Source organism: Carcharodon carcharias, chromosome 3 (assembly GCF_017639515.1).
Source record: "Carcharodon carcharias isolate sCarCar2 chromosome 3, sCarCar2.pri, whole genome shotgun sequence".
Taxonomy (NCBI): Eukaryota; Metazoa; Chordata; class Chondrichthyes; order Lamniformes; family Lamnidae; genus Carcharodon; species Carcharodon carcharias.
The window spans coordinates 204,695,656-204,719,414 of NC_054469.1; the positions used below are offsets into that span (position 1 = coordinate 204,695,656).

Below are 23,759 nucleotides of genomic sequence, written 5' to 3' on the forward strand. Positions count from 1 at the left end.
GACATTACATATATTACATATAGACTATTGCCTAGTTATTGTATTACTGTTGATTATGAGATATTTGTATTACAATTGGTTTCAGCCAGTTAACATTAGTTACTTGTGAAATTAAAGTTTGTTGCGCCTCTGGCTTTCCACACTCAGCTTCCTTTCATCATAGACTCATAGACTTTTACAGCATGGAAGGGGGCCATTCAGCCAATCATGTCTGCACCAGTCAACAAAGATCTGGCTACACTAATCCAATTTTCCAGCACTTGGCACATAGCCCTGGAGGTTATGGCAACGCAAGTGAATATTGAAGTACTTTTTAAATGTTATGATAATTTCTGACTGAACCACCCTTCCAGTTAGTGACTTCCAGACTCCCATCACCCTCTGGGTGAAATGATTTCTCCTCAACTCCCCTCTTTACCTTCTACCTCTTACCTTAAATCTATGCCCCCTGGTTATTGAACCCTCTATTAATGGAAAAAGTGCCTTCCTATCCACCCTATTTATGCCCCTCATAATCTATACACCTCTATCAGGTTCACTGCTCCAAGAAAAACAATCCCAACCTATCCAATCTTTCCTCTTGACTCTGACCCTCCAGCCAGGCAGTATCTTGGTAAATATCCTCTGCACCATCTCCAGTGCAACCACATCCTTCCTATAATTTGGTGACCAGAACTACTGTGAGAAACCCCGAGTACTCTAGTTGTGGCCTAACCAATGTGTTATACAGTTCCAGCATAACCTCCCTGCTCTTGTCTCCTATACCAAAGCTAATAAAGGCAAGTATCCCATATGCTTTATTAATCACCTTATCTACCTGCCCTGCTACCTTTAAGGATCTGTGGATATGCACACGAAGGTCACTTTGATCTTCAGTACTTTCCAGGGTCCTATCATTCATGGTGTAATCCCTTGCCTTGTTAGCTCTCCCCAAGTGCATTACTTCACATTTTTCTGGGTTGAATTCCATTTGCCACTGCGCTGCCCACCTGACCAGTCCATTGATATCCTCCTGCAGTTTACTGCTTTCCTCCTACCAATTTTTATTTCAACTTGATCATACCCCCTACATTTAAGTCCAAATCATTTATGTAAGCCACAGCAAGGGCTCCAGCACCAAGCCCTTGGTACCCCACTGGAAACAGACTTCTAGTCACAGAAAAATCCCTCTATCATCACCCTCTGCTTCCTGCCTGTCAGCCAGTTTTGGATCCAATATGCCACTTTGCCTTGGATCCCATAGGCTCTTACTTTCTTGACCAGTCTGCCATGAGGAACCTTATCAAAAGCCTTGCTAAAGTCCATGTAGACCACATCAATGCATTACCCACATCAGCACTCCTGGTTACCTCCTCAAAAAATTTGATCAAGTTTGTCAAACACGACTTTCCCTTAACAAATCCATGCTGACTATCCCTGATTAATCCATGTCTCTCCAAGTGCAGATATATTCTGTTCCTCAGAATTCTTTCTAGTAACTTCCCCACCACCGAGGTTAGACTGACTGGCCTGTGATTTCCTGGTCTAACCCTTCTTCCCTTTTTTAATAATGGGATAACGTTAGCAGTGCTCCAGTTCTCTGGCACCCAACCTGTGGCCAGAGAGGATTGGAAAATCACTGTCAGGTCCCCTGATATCTCGTCCCATGCCTCCCTCATTTTCCCATGAGTTCCTGTTCTCAGAAGTCCTTGTACAGTAGCTGCATGAGCAAAACCACAGCAGGGGACCCAACTGTTGTCAGGTAAATACAATAACATCTGAAGAAATCATGTGACAAACTGTCACAATCATGCACCACATGGACAAACGTCATACAATCAAACCTCCAGAATGACTCCAACCAGGGTTAGGAATTATAGGATGGGCAGGGCTTTGGTTTAAAGTCTTATACAATGGATGGCACCTCTGACAATGCAGCAATCCTACAGTACTGCACTGGTATAGGCCTTGTTATATGATTATGTCTTTGGAATAGGATTTGAATCCACAACCTTCTGACTCAGAGCCAAAACTAACATTAGATAAACCAACATATACACACTGATGGATACTTTTTATTTCCAACTTGGAAGCAACCTGGCCCCTTCTGGTGACATCTTTATTCATCCAATCAGAGAAGGGTTTGACTCTGCCCCGCCCCCCCCCCGCCCGGGCCGGGGTCAGCCGGAAGCGGAAGTAGCTGCTGTGATCCCGGCTGATCCGGACCTGGAGGAAGAGGGCGGTGGGCTCTCTGTTTTCACTCAGGAAGAGGGTCGTGCTCCGGGGTGGGGGGAAGGCAGCACCATGGACCCGAGCGCCTTGGAGCAGGACGCCGTCAAATTCGCCCAGGTGGCGGTGAGAAGCGACCAGGGCGGCCGCTTCACTGAGGCCGTGTTTTATTACAAGGTGAGCCCGCCAGGGTGGCGGTGCTGGTGGGAGGCGGGCCGGGGGAGTGCTAGGGGCCTGGGTGCTGGTGGGGTTCTGGGGGCGGGGCTGGGGCTGGGGCTGGGGCTGGGTCTAGGTCTAGAAGGGTGAGGAGGGGGTCGGGGGCAGTGGATGCTTGGCGAGCCAGTGGGGAATGGATGATCCGGGAACACCGGTGGAGCTCTAGGGGTTGACCTGGGGCTAAGGGACCATGGGTGGCTGGGGGAGGTGGGGGTTTCGTTGATGGCTTCAGGACTGACGTGTACTGATGGACTCCGGGCCAGATTGGCCAGAGAGTTGGCAATACAGGGATTCTGCTGCCGATGTGTGTGTGTGAGGCACCCTTTGGAGGCGTGTGCCTGTGAGAGTCCTTTTGGGACCTCTTCCACTTGGAAGAACAGGGGCAGCAGGCAAATGGGAACATCACCACCTGTAAGTTTCCTTCCATGTTGCACACCATTCTGACTTGGAAATATGTTGCCATTCCTTTGTCACTGGGTCAGAATGCTGCAACGCCCCATCTAACCCGTGTGGGAGTGGATGATCCATCTCGGCCCCCTCCGGAGGTCCCCAGCATCACAGGTGCCAGACTTCAGCCAATTCGATTCCTTCTAAGTGGTATCAAATGGCTGAAGGCACTGGATACTGAAAAGGCTGTGGGCCATGACAATGTTCTGGCAATACTACTGAAGACTTGTTGTACGGAACTTGCCACGGCCCAAGCCAAGCTGTTCCAGTACAGCTACAGCACTGGCATCTACTTGGCTATATGGAAAATTGCCCAGGCCTGTCCTGTACACACAATGCAGGACAAATCCAACGTGGCCAATTACCGCCCCATCAGTCTACTTTTGATCATCAGTAAAGTAATGGAAGAGTTCATTAACAGTGCTGTCAAGCGGCACTTGCTTAGCAATAACTTGATCACTGAAGCCAGTTTAGATTCCGACAGGGCCACTTAGCTCCTGACCTAATTACAGCCTTGGTTCAAACATGGACAAAAGAGCTGAACTGGTGAGGTGAGAGTGACTTCACTTGACATCAAGGCCACATTTGACCAAGTGTGGCATCGAGGAGCCCTAGCAAAACTGGAGTCAATGGGAATCGGGGAAAACTCTCCACTATTTGGAGCCATACCTAGCACAAAGGAAGATGGTTGTGGTAGTTGGAGGTCAGTCATCTCAACTCTGGGACATCTCTGCAGGAGTTCCTCAGGATAGTGTCCTTGGCCCAATGATCTTCAGCTGCTTCATCAATGACCTTCTGTCCATCATAAAGTCAGAAGTGGGGATGTTCGCCGCTGATTGCACAATGTCCAGCACCATTCGCAACTCCTCAGATACTGAAGCAGTCCATGTCCAAATGCAGCAAGACCTGGACAAGTAAAGTAGCAAGTAATATTTGTGCCACACAAGTGCCAGGCAATGACCATCTCCAACAAGAGAGAACCCAACCATTGCTCCTTGACATTCAATGGCATTACCATCACTAAATCTCCCACTATCAATATCCTAGGGGTTACTATTGACCAGAAACTGAACTGGACTAGCCATATAAATTCTGTGGCTGCAATAGCAGGTCAGAGGCTAGGAATCCTGCTATGAGTAGCTCACCGCCTGACTCCCCAAAGCCTATCAACCATCCACGAGGCACAAGTCAGGAATGTGATGGAATACTCCCCACTTTCCTGGATGAGTGCAGCTTCCACAACACTCATGAAGCTTGACACCGTCCAGGACAAAGCAGCCCGCTAGATTGGCACCACATCCACAAACATTTACTCCCTCCACCACCGACGCACAGTAGCAGTAGTATATGCCATCTACAAGATGCACAGCAGGAATTCACCAAGGCTTCTTAGACAGCATCTTCCAAACTCACGACCACTACCATCTAGAAGGACAAGGGCAGCAGAACCACCACCTGGAAGTTCCCCTCCAACTCACTCACCAGCCTAACTTGGAAATATATCACCATTCCATCAGTCGCTGGGTCAAAATCCTGGAACTTCCTTTCTAACAGCACTGTGGATGAACCTACACCACATGGACTTGCAGCGGTTCAAGAAGGCAGCTCACCACCACCTTCTCTAGGGATGGGTAATAAATGCTGGCCCAGCCAGCGAAGCCCACATCCTGTGAATGAATAAAAAAAAAACATGGACTCCAGCAATTCAAGAAGGCAGTTGACCACCACCTTGTTGAAGATAATTGGGAATGGGTAATAATTGCTGGCCTTGCCAGAGATGCCCACATCCCATGAACAAATTTTAAAATAAATTCAATACTTTCTTTCAGATGAGATATAAAAGGTATCATGACATTATTTGAAGCAGAGCAAAAGAGTTCACCCAGGTTCCCTGGCCACTATTCACTAAAACAGTTCATCTGATCATATCTCTTTGCTGTTTGAGGGAACTTGCTGTGTGAACATTGGCTGCTGCATTTCCTACATTTACACCTCAAAATACTCCATTGTTGGTACTTTGAGGCATGTTACAGTTGTGGAAGGCCCTGTACAAATTCCTCCTTTTGTTAATCTCTGTGTCTGTCTCTACTGAAACAAGTATTTATTTTGTAGGAAGCTGCCCAAGCATTAATATGCGCTAATATGGCTGGATCGAAGTTGGATGGTATTCAGGAGAAAATAAACGAGTACCTGGACCGAGTACAGGCTCTTTACTCTGCAGGTTTGTACAATTCACATTGAAAGTATGAATAACTCATGATCCACTTATACCCCACCTGTATCACAGCACTGCTAACCAAAATAAGTAGAATCATGCACAGTAAAGCTTAAAAATTGTTTTAGTATTTTACTTCTGATCACCCATTTGCAGTGTTTTGTGGTTTGAACATAAATATATTCTAAAAATTTGAAAGATTGCTGAAATCTCTAAATGTTGATATCTTTGCAAATTTTAAGTTCAAGCACAGAGCAACACAGGAGCCCCTCTGAAGACAAAGCAGCAGATGGATCTGGAGCGTGCTCATTTCCTGGTCACACAAGCATTTGATGAAGATGAGAAGGGCAATGCAGATGAGGCTGTAGAATTGTACACTGAAGGTGTTGAATTGTGCTTGAAAACAGTGAGTAAACAGTAGAATCACAAAACAAATTGGAACACAAGTACATCATGTTAAGTTATGTGTGCATGTGACCAAATTTAATTTGAAGGACTAAACACAGTAGAGAACTAAGCTTATATGATGTATTTTTCATCCTAGGCTAATGAAACCTCTGATCAAACACTGCAGGGTAAATTGAAACAGTTAGCTCGACAAGCACTGGACAGGTGAGTCACATTTTGCTCTCTGGTAGACCTACTTCTGAACTATTTTACATGTCAAGACAAAGAGCATTTACCTTTCAGGCATGTTTGTGCGTCTTGCATACAGTGCCATGTCAGCTACAGCGTGACCAGCTGCGGATCAAAATTCCCTCTGCTTTATTCTAATGATGTACCTTAATTCCAAGCTCTCAAAAAAGCATACCACTATTGCATTTGCTATCCTAATTCTGAGCGAGATGGTATCTGCTGCTGAATTATTGCTGCAAATTTTGCTATTTTGACAGGGACTGGGCTTGTACAACGTAAGTTCATTTCAGCTAGGACTGCCACAGTCAACTCTGTCGATGCCTTAGTTGTTGTTTTTGTCTAGATGTAAACCTAGAAGTGAAAATACAATGCACTGATCTACTGAGTCCCTGTAGCCCCTTTCTTCCTTACTCAGAAGAGCATCCTGTTTGGTTCTTCATTCTTTACTGATGTGAACAAGTGCCCTTGTGAGCCATGCTCTTGTAGGTGATGTATTTTGACTACCAGAGATGGTGACTTGAAGTCAGCTAGTGATGCTTTAGCTTCTACAGTTACAATGCACTTCATTTAAAATAGTTGAGAAATAACTTATTGGGATGCTTTCCTGCAGGGAAAGATGTTCCTTGTTTGAAGAAACCATTTTTTTCTATTCACTCATGGGATATAGACCTCACTGGCGAGGCCAGTGTTTGTTGCTCATTCCCTAATTGCCCTTGAGTCAACTACATCGCTGGAGGTCTGGAGTCAAATGTAGGCCAGACCAGGTAAAGGGAACTTGCATAAAGGACGTTGGTGAACCAGATGGGTTTTTAACGGCAATTGATTATAATTTCACGTTACCATCACCAAAACCAGCTTTCAATTCCAAATTTAATTAATTGAAGTTAAATTCCACCAGCTGCAGGGTGGGATTTGAATCCATGCCTCCTGACCATTAGCCTGGACCTCTGGATTACCAATCATAACATTACCACTAAGCTACCTTCTCCGCCAGCCTGTTAAGCTGTATTGTTTCATTTTGGTTTTAAAAAGTTTTGCAGATCAATCTATAAGATTTCTAGCTGTCTCATTGCAAATTGAGCTTCTCTATTTATAAAATGGCCCTAGTATCTGAGTGAAAAATTTGGAATTCAAGTTTCTGCGAGGAGAGGCTTTAGTAAGTGAGACTTTTTCTCTTTTATAAGGTGTTATCTGAATGTTGCAGTTGAAGGTTTTCACTGTGAGAGTCTGTGTAAATTGAGTCTATATTCTTGAAGTTTGGAAGAATGAGAGGCAGTTTCGTTGAAACTTACAAGATTTTGAGGGGGCTTGATAGGGTGCAGGGTGACCAAGCGTGGGAACTGAACATCGAGGGGTATTCAATATTTAGGAAGGACAGACAAATAGGGAAAGGAGGCGAGGTAGCATTATTAGTAAAGGAGGAAATAAGTGCAATAATGAGGAAGGATATTGGCTCAGAAAATCATGATATGGAATCTTGTTTGAATGGAGATTAAAAAAAACACCAAAGGGCAGAAAATGTTGGTGGGGATTGTCTATAAACCCCCAAACAGTAATGGAGATGTAAGCGAAGGCATTATGTAGGAAATTAGAGGCGCATGCATTAAGAGTACAATTGCAATCATGGGTGACTTCAATCTACATATAGATTGGACAAACCAAACAAGCTGTGGAGGAGGATGTCTTGGTGTGTGTACATAATGGTATTTTATACCAATATGTTGAGGAACCAACTAAAGAGCAGGCTATCATAGCCTGTGTATTGTGCAATGAGAAAGGATTAATTAACAATCTTGTTGTGCCAAGGGGTCCCTTGGGGGAGAGCGACCATAAAATTATAGAATTGTTCATTAGGGTGGAGAGTGAAAAAGTTGAATCCGAAACTAGGGTCCTGAATTTAAATAAAGGGAACTATGAGGGTCTCAGGCGCAAGTTGGCAATGATGGATTGGAGAACCTTCCTAAAAGGGTTGACAATGCATAGGCAATGGCTAATATCTAAGGAACGTATGCATGAATTACAACAATTATTCATTCCTGTCTGGCGCAAAAATTAAGCAGGGAAGGTGGCTCAACCATGGCCTACAAAAGAAATTAGGGATAGTATTAGATCCAAAGAGGAGACATATAAAATTTCCAGGAAAAGCAGCAAGTCTGAGGATTGGGAGCAGTTTAGAATTCAGCAAAAGTGGACAAAAAGATTGATCAAGAAGGGGAAAATGGAGTATGAGAATAAACTTGCAAGGAACATAAAAACTGACTGTAAAAACTTCTACAAATATGTTAAGAGAAAAAGATTAGCAAAGACAAATGTTGGTCCCTTACAGAAAATTATAATGGGGAACAAAGAGATGGCAAAAGAATTGAACACGTATTTTGGTTCTGTCTTCACAGAAGAGGACTGAATTTCCCAGAAATGTTAGGGAACCAAGGGTCTAGTGAGAGGGAGGAATTGAAGAAATCAGTATTAGTAAAAAGATGGCGCTAGAGAAATTAATGGGGTTAAAGGCTGAAAAATCTCCAGAGCCTAATAATCTACATCCCAGAGTACTAAAGGAAGTGGCCGTGGAAATATTGGATACATTGGTGGTCATCTTCCAAAATTCTATAGACTCTGGAGCAGTTCCTACAGATTGGAGGGTGGCAAATGTAACCCCACCGTTTAAAAAAAGGAGGGAGGGAAAACACAGAATTACAGACCAGTTAACCTAACATCAGTATTGGGGAAAATGCTAGAGTCTACTATAAAAGACGTGGTAACAGAACACTTGAAAGGCATTAACATGATTAGACAAAGTCAGCTCGAGTTTATGAAAGAGAAATCATGCTTAACTAATCTACTGGAGTTTTTTGAGGATGTAACTCTTCGAATAGATAAGGAAGAACTAGTGAATGTGGTGTATTTGGATTTCAAGAAGGCTTTTGATAAGGTCCCACATAAGAGGCTAGTGGGCAAAATTAAAGCACATGGGATTGGGGGTAATATACTAGCATGGATTGAGAATTGGTTGACAGACCGAGAGTGCTGCAGGCGGTGACTAATGGTGCACCACAGGGATCAGTGCTTGGGCCCCAGCTATTCATGATATACATAAATGACTTAGATGAGGGAACCAAATACAATATTTCCAAGTTTGCTGATGACACAAAACTGGATGGGGTTGTGAGGAGGATGCAAGGAGGCTCCAGGGTGATATAGATAAGTTGTGTGTGTGGGCAAACACATGGCAGATGCAGTATAGCATAGGTACATGTGAAATGATATGCTTCGGTGTGAAAAACAGAAAGGCAGAGTATTATTTACATGGTGATATATTGGGAAATGTGGATGTACAAAGGGATCTGGGTGTCCTTGTACACCAGTCAATGAAAGTAAATAGGCAGGTGCAGCAAGCAATTAGGAAGGCAAATGGTGTGTTGGCCTTCATTGCAAGAGGATTTGAGTTCAGAAGTAGGGATGTCTTACTGCAGTTATGCAGGGCCTTGGTGAGACCATACCTGGAGTATTGCGTGTAGTTTTGGTCTCCCTGCCTAAGAAAGGATACACTTGCCATAGAGGGAGTGCAGCGAAGGTTCACTAGGCTGATACCAGGGATGGCAGGACTGTCGTCTGAGAAGAGATTAGTTTGACTGGGCCTCACTAGAGTTTAGAAGAATGAGAGGGTACCTGATTGAAAAGTATAAAATTCTAACAGGGCTAGACAGACTAGATGTAGGGAGGATGTTTCCCCTGGTTGGGGAGCCTAAAACCAGGGGCCACAGTCTCAGAATACGGGGCAGACTGAGATGAAAAATTTCTTCTTTCAGAGAGTGGTCAACCTGTGGAATTCTCTACCGCAGAAAGCTGTGGAGGCCAGGTTACTGAGTATATTCAAGAAAGAAATTGATACATTTTTGGATATTAGGGGCCTCAAGGGGCCTGGAGAGAAAGCGGGAATATGGCGTTGGGATAGAAAATCAGCCATGATCATATTGAGTGGCAGAGCAGGCTCGAAGGGTCGAATGGCCTGCTTCTGCTCCTGGTTTATGTAGATGCTGTGAGATTGTTTCTGCTGGTCAGGACATCTAAAATGTGGGGCTGTTCATTTAGGACTGAGATGAGGAGAAATTACTTCATTCAGAGTTGTAAATCTTTGGAATTCTCTACCCCAAAGGACCATGGATGCTCTAACGCTGAATACATTTAAGGCTGGGATGAGCAGATTTTTGGGTCTCGGCATTGAGGGATCGCGGGAGCAGGCGGAAAAGTAGAGTTAAAGCCCAAGATCAGTGCCGTGGAATCTTTTACCCGTTAGGGTAATGGGGCCTCAGTTTAACGTCTCATCAGAAAGTCAGCACCTCTGCCACCAGTATAGCACCCCCTCACAGTGTCAGCCTATATTTCTGTGCTCAAGTCCTGGAGTGGAACTTAAACCCACAACTTTCTGACTGAGAAACATGACTACTACCAGCTGAGCCACTGCTGATACGCTTATTAATTCTTGGAATATTGGCATTGCTGTCTATTATTACCCATCCCATATTGCCCTTGATGATGATGGTGTCCCCATTCCTATGTGTCCCGCCCCTCCCAAGCCACCTCTTAGGAGGTAGAGGCCATGGGTTTGGAAGCAGCTTTTAACTTTTTTATATAACTTTGCTGCTGTTCTTTACATTTATTTCTCATATAGAGCTGAAGCATTAAAAGACTCTGTGTCCAGAATGCCTGCTGAAAGGAAACACAGTACAGGGAAACAGAGTCAGCCGGTTCGAGCCTTCCAGCCCCTGGGACCGGACTTTTCGCTGAACGATAAACCACAGTTATCTAGAGTTCAGGGTAGTGAACATTCGACTCATGGCCAGCTTTACTCCACAGAGGAAATTGAGGTTCTACGGTGAGAATACCTTAAAATCAGCTGGGTACTGATATCGGGAAACACTTCGCACAAATGGTGATTAGAATGAAGAAGTTTGCATTTATGTAGTGTTTCCATAGTCTCAGGGCATCCCAAAACACTGAAGAAGCACTGAAGAACTTTTGAAATGTACTCACTGTTGTAATTTAGGAAACATACCAACCAATTTGTCCCTAGCTGCATAGTCTTTGAATAGGTGTAGGCACTCACAAATTGAATGCCTTGATTCACAACGTATTAAATTGAGTTATACTTGCTCTTGCAGTAAAATGTTGTAACTCATTTAACTGATTGCATTGATCTTTAATTTTGGGAAGTGCATTATTTTTCGGATGCACTTATTAATGTAACTTTTGGAGAGAAGGTAATGTTGAACCTATCTATGTATTATTTAAACCTTACCTTTTCATTTTATGGTTAAATCAGTTCATTTGTCTTTCAGGAAAACGTCTAAGATCAATAGAATTGAATATGTGCCTTTCATGAGTGTGGATCTCAAAGAGCGATTTGCATTTCCAATGCCATTCTCGTAAGCTGTTTGTGTTTCTGATGTAAAACTTGCATGTCAAAATCCAAGAGCTCTTAATGCATCAACTTTTGAATTTTGCAGCATTTGGTGCATATAAGGGAATTAATTATTATTTTTTTTTTATTTCTTGCCATACCATAACAAGTTGGGAATTGGAGATAAGGAAGGCTATTTTTGTCATCTAAGTACAAGGCTCATCTTTTCTCTTTGTGACGCTGTGTACACATGCCTAATTAAATATATCAGACAATATGTTAAAGATCATTGGGCCCTTCAACTTTGACATGAAGATTTAGTGTTGGAAGTTTTGGAATCCACCGACTTGTCAAGAATTCCCCCAATCCTTTGACGATAAAATGGGAAAGTAGTGTATTTAAAGAAAAAAATCAGGAGGTAACTGAAATTTTGTATTGTTTTAATGAGTAACTGGAGATGTAAGATGTTTCAGCAGCTTGTCACAGACAATGAAGTGTTTGGCAAGCGAGTGGCAAAAAAATTGCATTTCAGAAATAATTGATTTTTTTTTTCATTTCCTTGATGCAAAACAGAGAAGAAACCTGGGCTTTCTTCAGAATCTGAGAGCTGCTGAATATTTATTCTAATTTGCATTCCTGCCATGGGCAGTATGCATTCGACCTTAGCAGAAATAATACATTGTATATTACGTGGTGCAAAGAAAATACTTGCATTTACATAGCACCTTTTGCAACCATAGGACACCCCACAACCAGCTAAATACTTTTTCAATATAATCACTGTTGTAATGTAAGAAACACAACAGCCAATTTACACACGGCAAGATCCCACAACAGCAGTGAGAATAATGACCAGATAATCCGTTCATGATGTTGATGAAGGGATAAACATTGATTGCCCCTGCTCTTATTTGAATAATGCCATGGAATTGTTTACTTCCAATCAAGAGTTTAACTTCTCACCTTCTCTGACATTGCATCACTCCCTCAGTACTGTACTGAAGTGTCAATTTAGGGTATGTACCAAAGTTTCTGGAGTAGGGCTTGAACCGACAATACTGACTCGGGTGAGAGTGCTATCACTGAGCCAAGGTTGGCACTTTGTAGGACTTCTGTGCTTCAAAACAATTTATTTGACTTACCATGAATCATGTCAAGGGAGATTGCTATTTATAGAAAATGAGGGAGTGTTTATTCTGTCTCCCTCCAGGTACCAGACTTTGTTACAGCTGCAAAACAAGTTTTTTTTTAAAGAGATATAAAGCCAGTCACTTAAGCAGCAGTCTGCAACCAGGATTTTTCAAACAGCACAGCTCCCTCATCAAACCATCAAATTTATTGACCTAAGGCTTTATCTATTTAACAACAATGTTGAGGTACTAAGATGTTTAGGAAAACCAGTGGTGGTGATTACTTGCAAAACCCTGAACATTGCTTTTCACTAAACATATGTGAACAGGTACAAGCTTCCACAAGTCTTAAACTCAATTTAAGAAGCTTACGTTCATCTTTGCCTGCATCCCTGTCCCAGGCCAGTCCTTGTTTAACCTTTTTTTAAAAATTTGACTTTCTTTTGTAAATCAAGCCACCAGTTCCACATCCAGCCTTAGTGTCTGCAAAGCCTCAGCTAGATATCAACTTTCACCCTGAGTCATGGGCCTTTAGCTCCACTCTGAACTGTCTCCCCACAAGAAGAGCTCCTCTCCACTCCAGTCGCCGGTTAGGGAGATCTGCTTTACAAAGTCATCTCTTGTTTTTCCAGGGACAGAGCTGGCAAACTGGTATTGTCACCAAAGCAGAAAGCATTATTTTCCCGATGGGTCCGACCAGATGACCTCTGCAACAACCCTACAATGATCTATACTGTATCTAGTTTTAGTATAAAGCAGGTCAGTCTTTTAAGGTCAGCTTCATCTGTTCAATTTTACTTATGTTAAATGTCAGTTAAATTCAAAAGGACCTTGTTGCCCAATTCCATTTAGTTCTGTTTCCAACTGAGCAATTCTAGCAATGCTAGAAAGTACCTCCTCCGAAAAAGCTATGGATGTATGGATGTTGGAGGGTGGGGGGCAGGGGGGGTCAATAGAAATTTTCAAATCTATGATTGATAAACCTTTGGCAAATAAACATGTCAAGGGGTATGGAGCTGAGGTGGGGAAATAGATTTAAGATAAAAATCAACCATGATCTAATCGAATGGCAGGACAGACTGTCTCGCTCTTGTTCCCAACAGTTTTTGAAAAATGCCAATGTAGTTTTGCCTGCTTGCCTTCATAAGTGATGTGTTATGTAAGGTCAGTTCCTCTGGTCTAATTGTCTTTTGTACTTATAACATTTCTGCAATGGTAGATGCCAGAATTCGCATATCACAGCATTCAGTGACTGCCCCCTGCAGGAGATGTTTGGGAAAGCATGCCCTGCAGCTGTAAGGATAGTTCCTATCTTGATGAAGGTTTTGTGTTGGGTTTAAATGAGGAATCAGCTGGCTGGCTATTTACCAATCCAAAATGTATATGGATATTGATTAATCTTTCAAACACTCTCATTTTCAGACAGTGGTATCAGACTGTTCTTTTGTGGCCTCTCTAGCCATCGGTGCCGCATATGAAAGGCGTTACAATAAAAAGTTAATCACAAGGTAGTTAACCTTCATTCCTTTGCACGATTTTTTTTTCAAATACAGACCATAACTCATACAGATCTCTAGTAAGTAGTCACCTGGGTATCTCCTAATCCGGCTCACTGTCAAATTTTTGTCTGTTAACTTTCCTATTAAACACTAGGAAATTCTACTATAATAAAGGTGCTATGCAATGCAAATTGTTGTTGTAATTGTATACATAGAAAAGCAAGGATATTTTGAACTTTATCTCTTGCTCTCTGCACAGCAACATATGTGCGTGACAGACCAAAGTGGAAAACGTAATGATTTGTAGGATATTAGTGATGAAATGATACAGCAGCCAATGGTGCTGCAAGGGATTATGGCGTAGATTTGTATCTTTTGTTCTACACTTACCTAGTTCTTGATTTAAGCTCTGGGATTTAACGGGAGTGCTGAGCAGAAGTTGGGCATATCCTTAGTGGGAGGAAAACTCAGTACGAATGATTCCAGACTGTTCCCAAACACCACGAGCAGCTAGTTGGAGAGCTTCATTAGTAGATGCCTGGGAAACGCTTACCCTGCTCCCAGGCAGAGGATTGTACATGGCATAAAAAGACTTTGCATAAAGTAAAAAGGAGAAGATAGTAGAGCTGAGTGCATGTAACCTTGACATCGTACGTTCAGTATCTGTTTACCTTTCTTTATATTTCGATCGGCAGTATTATTTATCCTCAGAATAGGAAAGGTGAGCCGGAGTATAATCCTTGTGGGAAATACATGGTAAAGCTCCATATCAATGGTGTTCCCAGAAAGGTAAGCCTATCGCCACACTCTTGTCCATTAAGCCAAATGATATAAGCAATTGTTTTCTCTTGTCAGTTTGCTTCCCTCCCTTTCTCGTAATTAGAAGGTATCGACTCTGGTTCCACTAGCTCGCTTCAGTACATTGAACAAATATCCAATCCACTTTTATATGAGCCTAGGCTCAGACTGTTTGACTCTGAGTCATTGGTCAGTGATTAAGAGTTAGAAGCTTAGCTATTTCTCCCCAGCTCTGACAACTGTGCACTGTCAGTTAAAACCAGCTAGCTCAACATAGACCAGGGATCAAACCTGAGATTTTCCTTTCTCTGTATGACTTAATAATTTTCCAGCTTAACAAGCCAAGACGCTGAGGGGAGTAGACATTTTGTGTTTATATGTAGCGAGTACATATTGGTAACAGACACGTTAACCTGTGGATATAGTTTATAACTGCTGTTTAATCAATTTAAAAATCATTAAAGGTTTAAAAGCAAAATATCAATTAATTTGCTAGTAAAGGTTCGGCAATTCTCAATGTAAAAATTATTTCTAGTTGATAAGAATAATTCTTCTCTTTTTGCCTTGCTATTTTGTTTTATTTGTCTTTTTACTCAGTATTTTACCCTAATTTATTCTTGTGATCCATGTTTTCTTTGATTTCATGTCACTCTTTATTCTCTCCTGTCCATCATTTTCCATCATCCACAACACTTGAGACTTGAGATTACTAGAAAAAATGTCCTTGGATATTGTGCTCAGAAATACATCCAGAGAAAAGACTTTGGCATCAGCTGGAACCCATTGCCCATCATGAAGAATTTACACCAGAGAAACAGGCGATCAGCCCAACTGGTCCATGCTGGTGTTTTTGCTCTGTACCTCTTTTTGTCTAACCTTATCAACATACTCTTCGCTTTCTTTTCCCCTCATATACTTATCTAACTTTCCCATAAATGTTTATGCTATTCACTTCAATTACATAATGTGCTAGCAAGTTCTACATTCTGACCACTAGGTATAGAAATTTCTCCTGAATGCCTCATGGATTTATTGGATTTATCTAAATTACGGTGCTAACCAAAGATGCTAGAATTAATCAACAGCAGTGCGGTGCTGTCAATCTTGTAGCCTGGTCTGTTGCTCTGCAGCAAGTAGATTATCTATTAAAGGTAATTCATATATCTTCTTTATCTGGGTTTAGTCATCAATGGATCTGTTTTATATTGGAGATTGCTAGTTCACTGGTTTTTGTTCCTACATTGCAGTCAATGAGTTAGGAGGTGGTCCTTTTTATGTGGCCAAGTATTTCCTTATGCATTTCTTCCACCTGTCTACAACTTGTTGACTGTAGAATGATTTAAAATGTTTGACCTGCCACAAATATTGTACTGAAGTTTAATTGTTTCTTTTTCCCCATTATGCCTCCAAATAGGTGGTCATTGATGACTACTTGCCTGTGGATCACAATGGTGAGCTACTGTGTTCATACTCCAATAACAAGAATGAACTTTGGGTCTCTTTGATCGAAAAGGCCTACATGAAGGTTATGGGAGGATATGATTTTCCAGGCTCCAACTCTGTAAGTATTAATCGTGATTTCTACCTTGATTTCATTCTCCTCTGATATAACTATTGGCACTGTTGCAAATGATTGATGTCTTTATTACTGAAGTGATGCTGCAAAATAGACAAACTAATTTCAAATGCCCACATGTGTAAATTGAGAAAAAATGATTGTAAATATCCATTTTTGTGTTGTATGTTACCTTTCCCAGCTCAGCCCAATATTTCTGTTTTAATCACCATTCGGTGTGAGGGTGCTGGTGATTAGTTTTTAAGGGAACCTTTCATGACTTCAGGATGTCCATCAGCACTTCACAAACAAAACAGTGCTTTTAAATCATAGACACTGTTGTAATGTAGGGAACAAAGCCTGCTGAATGTGGCAAAAGGGAGCAGTTGATGCTGCAACCAGCAGAATTTTGTTCTTTACACTCAAGGATACTTGAATTCAGACTTAGATTTGAAATGGTGCCTGTAAGTGGAGCTAGGAGTGTGTTGAACATGAGGCTGCCCAGTAACTTGCTTCACACTTAGGCTGTGGAACAAGGACTTTCTGCTGAAAGTCAGTGGAAATGGAGTGTGCAAGATTCCTATGGAGAAAGACATTAAGAATCTGTGTGAGGCCTGCAGAAAGAAAGAGGGTTGGGATAGGGAATTGGCTGGAAAGCATACACCGAGATTGGAGAAGAAGCAATGATGAAGATAGATTTGCAGAAAGAGGGCGACAAACTGAGTGCAAAAGCCAGAGAAAGGGAAAGGAGACATATGTCAATGACAAAGAGTTGGAGAATCAGAGTCAAGCAGCTAGACACTAATGAAAAGGAGAGAAATAGCTTATTTTTATCTAAGAATGAAGATTGATATTGGAATAACTGGCAGTAACAGCATGGCAGAAGATCCTTAAGTATAAATTTAATTTATTCTATAACTTCTCAGATAATTTATAAGGCTGTAATTTGTTAACGATTAGAATAATCACATTTGCTAGTCTTTCTCTATTGCTCATGAGACTGATTAAACCCACTTATTATGTCATTAAAAATTTAAAATTCAAAGCTGTCAATACTACTTCTACAACAGGTTTTGCCTATTAGACCTTTAATTGTGAAAGCAAATAACCAATTTTCCATAATGAAAGTAAAATACTGCAGATGCTGGCAGTCTGAAATAAAATTACAAAGTGTTGGAAAAACTCAGCAGGTTTGGCCGCATCTGTGGAGAGAGAAGTAGAGTTAATGTTTCAAGTCCAATATGATTCTTCATCTGTGGGACTGTCTACGTCCACCTCAGAGAACAGACGGGGCCTCTGTTTAACATCTTATCCGAACCTGACAGTGCAGTTTTCCCTCAGTGCTGCACTGGAGTGCCACCCTAGATTTTTGTGTTCAATTCTCTGGAATTTATAAATTAGGATAGAATTAGCTCTTTAAAATGGGAACTGAATTATGTCTGTGTGACCTGGTCCAATTCTCCTTTGCCTTCCAATCCTGTTTAGTCAGAAAGTGACACTCAATTCCCGATGTGTATTGCAACAAGGGAACCTTTTCTTTAAGCTTTTCTTTGTGGTTTCTATTAAGTTTGCATTTCCAGAAATAAGCTTTGAAAAAAGCACGTGTGAAGCACCAGATATTATAGATTTACTTGGTTTCCCCTTGTACTGCGCAAAAAGATGCTAAGTATATTTAAATATCATTTAACTTCGAGTTCTGAAGAAGAGTCATATTGGACTCAACATTAACTCGTTCTTTCTCCACAGATGCTGCCCGACCTGCTGAGTTTTCCCATCACTTTCTGGTTTTATTTTATAAGCAATTTTCTCTAGTTTGTCAGTAGAATGCTTTGGAGATGCTTTTGCTGTGCCACCCAGGACTCTTGGTGCTATAAGCAGCCTTCCACAACCCTTACAGTAATGGAAGTTGTTTTAAACAGAATCCCAAGTTCGCTTCTAATAAGTCGGTCAGCAGCCTTGACTTTAGTGGGCCCCAAAAGTTTAGGTCAATAATTTATACCTCTTGTACATTTCTAGCTGCAAAGAGGTTCGGATGTTTTTGGTGCCTGTAATATTTTATTTCATATCCAGGAGTGATGTAATTTGAGTGTTCAGATAAAAGCATAATTGTATTTTGAACTGCATGTAACCAAATCAAAGGCATTAGATTTGAAATCTTTGAAGCTCAGTGCATTTGGCTTCCAATTCTAGCCATATAACGTAGTCTATAAAATTGTGCATTTTGTTTAACACTGCAGAACATTGATCTTCATGCTTTGACTGGCTGGATACCAGAGCGAATTGCGATGCATTCGGACAATCAGAAGTTTGATTACGAGGGCACTTTCAGAATGCTATATCAAAGGTAACCTTAGACCACTGTTGAAGCATCAGTAAAGGCTTTCAAAGGGCTTCAGTCAGTGCTTTGAGAATATTTTTTAATATGTCCAAATTCAATAGGTTTCATAAAGGAGATGTTCTAATTACCACAGCGACTGGCATTATGAGTGAGGAAGAGGGAGAGCGATGGGGGCTCGTACCAACACACGCATATGCTGTTCTCGACATCCGGGAATACAAGGTAATAAAATGTTTCCACATGCAGCAGACAGAAAGGGCCAGTCCATTTCCAGGTACAACTAGATCCTTAATGGGAGTCCTAACAACAGATTTGATATCCAATTTGATCTGTTATCGGTATCACTGCCCAACTTGATGACCAGTTTAAAATGCACTCTTTATCCCTTCTAACTCAGCACATAATGGGGTCACTGGAATGAATCCAAGTGGGTAAGTGATGTTTATGCCATCGGAGTTTCAGCTATGCCTCACCCACTTTATTATAGAGGACACTGAGAACATATGGTTTACCTTCTAAGCTAATTGTCCAAAGTTAAATCCCACAATGGAGATTTCATACCTGTAATGAATATAGCATCAACTCTTGACTTTACATTGAAATTAACTAATTATTGAGGCATTTTCTTTTTCTTTTTGAGTTGCCATTGAATGAACAGGTATAGCTGCACTTAGTTACAACACTGGGTATATTAACCTCAATATGCAAGATCAGCAGAAAAAATGTTTAATTCATCTTTTATTGTTTAATGGTTGCTTAGTTAAACAGATATTTTTAAATGTTACACAGAAGAAAAGGTGTTAGATATATAGTTTAGTGGTGATGTAAACAATGTATGTAGCTTAGTACCCATCAGCAATGACTAGGGAGGTGTGAACCCTGGACAGTGGCTTGAATGGTGAAAGAAAGTGATTCCAGTATGTGGTATTGGTTTTTGCTGCTGTGGTGGTCTCATACAAGGGACTGAAGCCTTTGGGTCTTTGTAGTTCCATTACCATAGCTAAATGCATATGCAGGTGGGTGGGTTGGTATCAGCCGTTGCATTGCTTCACAGTTACTAATAGCATCTGATCTTAATGCATCTATATCTATTAATTAATATATTGTATTCATGAACATTTACTGCTAACTTTTTTCATTATTGATTCCTGTGATTGATTTTATCATGGAAATTGCCAGAATGAACTTTCCATACAGCATTACACTCTTTTCCTCTTCCCCCCCCGCCCCCCCCAAGCCCTCCATGAAGGTGCTGGAGTACGATCACTGGCGGAAGGGTGCAATTACAGCATGACAGGTTTAGGTAGGCAAATTCCCACCCAGCTGTGCACATTAGAATTTATAATAGAAATATAAAAAAGAAACACTTGCATTTATGTAGTGCCTTTCGCGAACTCAGGGCATCCCAAAGCGCTTTACAGCCAATGAAGTACTTTTTGAACAGTAGTCACTATTATAATGTAGAAAATACGGTAGCTGTTTTGTGTAGGTTTCCCCCAAACAGCAATGTGATAATGACTAGGTATTTTCTTAAGTGATGTTTGATTGGGGGATAATGTTGTCCAGGGGAACATCTATGTCTTCCTGAGAGAATAGGCAGGGCCTTGGTTTAACACCTCATCTGAAAGACAGCACCACTGCCAATGCAGTTTTCCCTCTGCTGCACTGGGATTCCATCCTAGATTTTTGTGTTCAGTTCTCTGGAATTTAAAAATAAGGATAGAATTAGTTCTTTAAAATAGGAAGTGAATTATGTCTGCACGACCTGGTCCTCTTCTCCTTTATCTTCCAATGCTGTTTAGTCGGAAAGATACACTCAATTTTGATTCCCGATGTGTAGAGTCACAAGGAAACCTTTTCTTTAAGTTGTTCTTAGTGGTTTCTATTAGGTCTGCATTTCAGGAAATAAGATTTGAGAAAAGCACATGCGAAGTACCAGATATTATAGATTTACTTCCTCCCGTGTACTGCGCAAAAAGATGCGAACTATATTTAAATATAATTTAACTTTCGTAAATTCTAGATCTGATCAATTTTTTTTTTTTTGTTTTTGCTATCTTTTAGGGTCTTAAATTTCTTCAACTTAAAAATCCATGGAGCCATTTGAGATGGAAAGGGCGTTACAGTGACAAGGATGAGAAAAGCTGGACCTTAGCTCTGCAGAAATATTTGAACTTTGATCCCAAAACGGCACAGAAAATAGACAATGGTAAGCTCTTGTGGTACAGGGAGAGGGGCAATTTTCAGACAGTGGTTTCCCCTTGTTTTTAGTACTAACACAACAGCTGTATTGTAGCTTTGGGCCTCCACATGTGTCTTAAATAGTGCAGAATTCCACTTGTAGCACTGGGACATTAAGGGTTTCCTGGATGAAGAGTGTAGAGGAAAATCATGCAAGGACCGCATTAACCTCAGTGGACAGAAATTTGAAACAGGCTTTGTGTGGTTATTTGTATCCTTCTTGCCTTACTTTCCTCCTTCTTCTCCTACAAGACCATCCTTTATACCCTAGTGCTTTAGCAGAGAATTTACCCTAGTAGCTTTACTGAGTCTAAGGACTTGAAATTTTGCAAGCTGCCAACAATGCATTAAAAAGTTGTTTTGCTCATGTGTCAAGTTGAAAGTTGCAGAGGCACTCTTTGTTACACATGTTAATTTTGTAAACTTTGTGCCTTTAAGGAATTTTCTGGATTAACTGGGAGGATCTTTGCCGGCACTATGATGTAATTTATTTGAGTTGGAATCCTGCACTGTTCAAAGAGTCAACCTATATTCACAGGTTAGTTAACACTGTGCCTTGCAGTACTTAACTTCTTTCGTTTCTGAGGGTAGTGTGACCTTGCATAGACTGAATCCTGCACTGTCAGAGGATGCAGGTGGGCATCAAAGATCTCAGTGTTGTTTACAGCGACTCTAAGAGTTGCTATAAGAGTCCTCTCTGCAGCCTGGCCAACATTCATCCCAACTCCATCAAATCTGAATGGCCATTTCCCCTCACTTGCTGATTGTGAGATATAGGAAATAGAAAATAGGAGCAGGAGTAAGCCATTCAGCCCTTCGAGCCTGCTCCGCCATTCATTATGATCATGGCTGATCATGCAACTCAATAGCCTGCTCCCGCATTCTCCCCATATCCTTTGATCCCTTTCGCCCCAAGAGCTATATCTAATTCCTTCTTGAAAACATACAATGTTTTGGCCTCAACTACTTTCTGTGGTAGCGAATTCCACAGGCTCACCACTCTCTGGGTAAAGAAATTTCTCCTCATCGCAGTCCTAAATGGTCTACCCCATATCCTCAGACTGTGACCTGTGGTTCTGGACTCCCCCACCATCAGTAACATCCTGTCTGCATCTGCCCTGTCTAGTCCTGTTAGAATTTTATAGGTTTCTATGACATCCCCTCTCATTCTTCTGAACTCCAGCGAATATAATCCTAAACGTCTCAATCTCTCCTCATATGTCAGTCCCACCATCCCAGGAATCAGTCTGGTAAACCTTCGCTGCACTCCCTGTATAGCAAGAACATCCTTCTTCAGATAAGGAGATCAAAACTGCACACAGTATTCCAAGTGTGGTCTCACCAAGGCCCTGTATAATTGCTGCAAGACATTCCTGCTCCTGTATGTTTCTGTGCAAGTGGTTATTTTTGTCCACCTAAAAGTGGGTATGTTTAAAAAGTAATTTGTTGAAGTGCTTTGAAACTTTCAGGATGTGAGTGTTGTTGGCAAGGCCAGCATTTGTTGCCTGTCTCTAGTTGTGCTGAGAAGGTGGTGTGCCATCTTGAGCCATCACAGTCCATGTAAGGATTTGTGATGATCTGTGTAATGATTTGATACAACTGAGTGCCTTGCTAGACTGCTTCAGAAGGCAGTTTGAGTCAGCAATGTTGTTCTATGATTGGAGCCACATGTAGGCCAGACTGGGTGGGGATGCTAGGTTGCTTCCCTCAAATGACGTTAGTGAATCAGTTGGGGTCTAACTACAATATGACAGCTTCATAGTCATGTTTTTTATTTGAGACACGATAAACCATGATATAAATTACAGTTTATTTTCTTATTGACATCACCTGAATCATCTTCACTGATTTGTCAGCCGCTAATGTATCCTTTAAATTACGACTGCTCTATTCAGGCAAAGTCATTTCCTCTTCACAATTTGTATTTGCTTTGTAAGGGTGGTCTCCATCTAAACAAGTTATTTCCCTATTCCTGGCTTTATAATGAAGTATATTTGCTGAAAGCTTCTTCAGATTCCAGCATTACATTTTTCTAACTTATAAATTTGTTTTTTATATTATATTTAATATGACATTTAAAAGCATATCAATGACAATCTGGCAAATAAAATTTAAAAAATTCCTCCTCGCTCTGTCAGAGTAAAGTTTCCTATTTGGGAGATATTTTCTATCCATATAATTAGTTAATATTGTAGTCATCCTAAAATCTTGCTGATTGATCAGTGCTGTTTTGTGACTCCCATGCACCAGTCAGATCTAAGGAAGCTTTTTTTTGTTTTCTACTTTTAATTTTAACTTCCTATTTTAAAAATTATTTTGACCGTTCTTTCCTACTTTTAAATCTGTACCTTAGACAAATGACTTCTCCCAGCTGACCTGAATCCCCTCCACCTACCACCAACCCAGTTTCTTTGACCTTTCGAGTGTGCTGTTGAAGTTCCAGAGCCTCCTCTGCTTCTTCACTTTACCTGACTGCTGTATTTTGCCTGCCTCATTTTTCTTTCCTCGCTCAACTGTTCCTCTGCCTAGCCCACATCCTGCATTACAGTGGATGAAGTCACGAGATCAATGTTGCCTATGAGGTAATAATCCATGAATAACTTGCATTTCAGCATTCTTTGCTGTGGGTATTATTCATCACCAGCAAGACAGGTTTAAATCAGCTGCTTAATTCTTTCATATTATTTCACCTTGAATCACAAAATAACAATTTTTCCACAGTACTTGGGATGCAAAGCAAGGGCCTGTGAAAGATGTGTACAGCCTGGCTAACAACCCGCAGTACAAACTGGAGGTGCAATGTCCACAAGGTGGTGCTGTAGTTTGGGTTCTACTGACGAGACACATCATTGACAAGGTGAGCAGGTAGAAGAGGCTGTTGAGGCATTTACTTGGCTGGCCTGGTTTAGCTACAACCCTAACATCTTTTGCACCACCTTAATTCAGATGCTAATTTGAATCCCTGAAATCCATGCTTGTGTAGTCACTCTTGACAATACGAGCAATATGCGTTCTGTATACATTATGTATCTGTCTTGAAGTATCTCTTTACTGCCCCATTAGAATGCTTTTGCAATT

General features: G+C 41.3%; 1 protein-coding gene across 1 annotated transcript in view; it reads left to right on the forward strand.

Moving 5' to 3' along the window:
- Positions 1 to 2,165: 2,165 nt before the first annotated feature.
- Positions 2,166 to 23,759, forward strand: part of capn7 (calpain 7) — a 39,709-nt gene continuing 18,115 nt past the window's right edge. Inside the window, exons 1-15 of the mRNA XM_041184207.1 lie at positions 2,166 to 2,385; positions 4,984 to 5,092; positions 5,329 to 5,492; positions 5,631 to 5,698; positions 10,392 to 10,595; positions 11,059 to 11,145; positions 12,883 to 13,009; positions 13,673 to 13,758; positions 14,445 to 14,538; positions 15,962 to 16,108; positions 18,340 to 18,446; positions 18,542 to 18,662; positions 20,505 to 20,649; positions 21,120 to 21,219; positions 23,403 to 23,538. Of these exons, the coding sequence (XP_041040141.1) occupies positions 2,284 to 2,385; positions 4,984 to 5,092; positions 5,329 to 5,492; positions 5,631 to 5,698; positions 10,392 to 10,595; positions 11,059 to 11,145; positions 12,883 to 13,009; positions 13,673 to 13,758; positions 14,445 to 14,538; positions 15,962 to 16,108; positions 18,340 to 18,446; positions 18,542 to 18,662; positions 20,505 to 20,649; positions 21,120 to 21,219; positions 23,403 to 23,538 (1,797 nt within the window). The 5' untranslated portion in view covers positions 2,166 to 2,283. The remainder of the gene's footprint in view (positions 2,386 to 4,983; positions 5,093 to 5,328; positions 5,493 to 5,630; positions 5,699 to 10,391; positions 10,596 to 11,058; positions 11,146 to 12,882; positions 13,010 to 13,672; positions 13,759 to 14,444; positions 14,539 to 15,961; positions 16,109 to 18,339; positions 18,447 to 18,541; positions 18,663 to 20,504; positions 20,650 to 21,119; positions 21,220 to 23,402; positions 23,539 to 23,759) is intronic.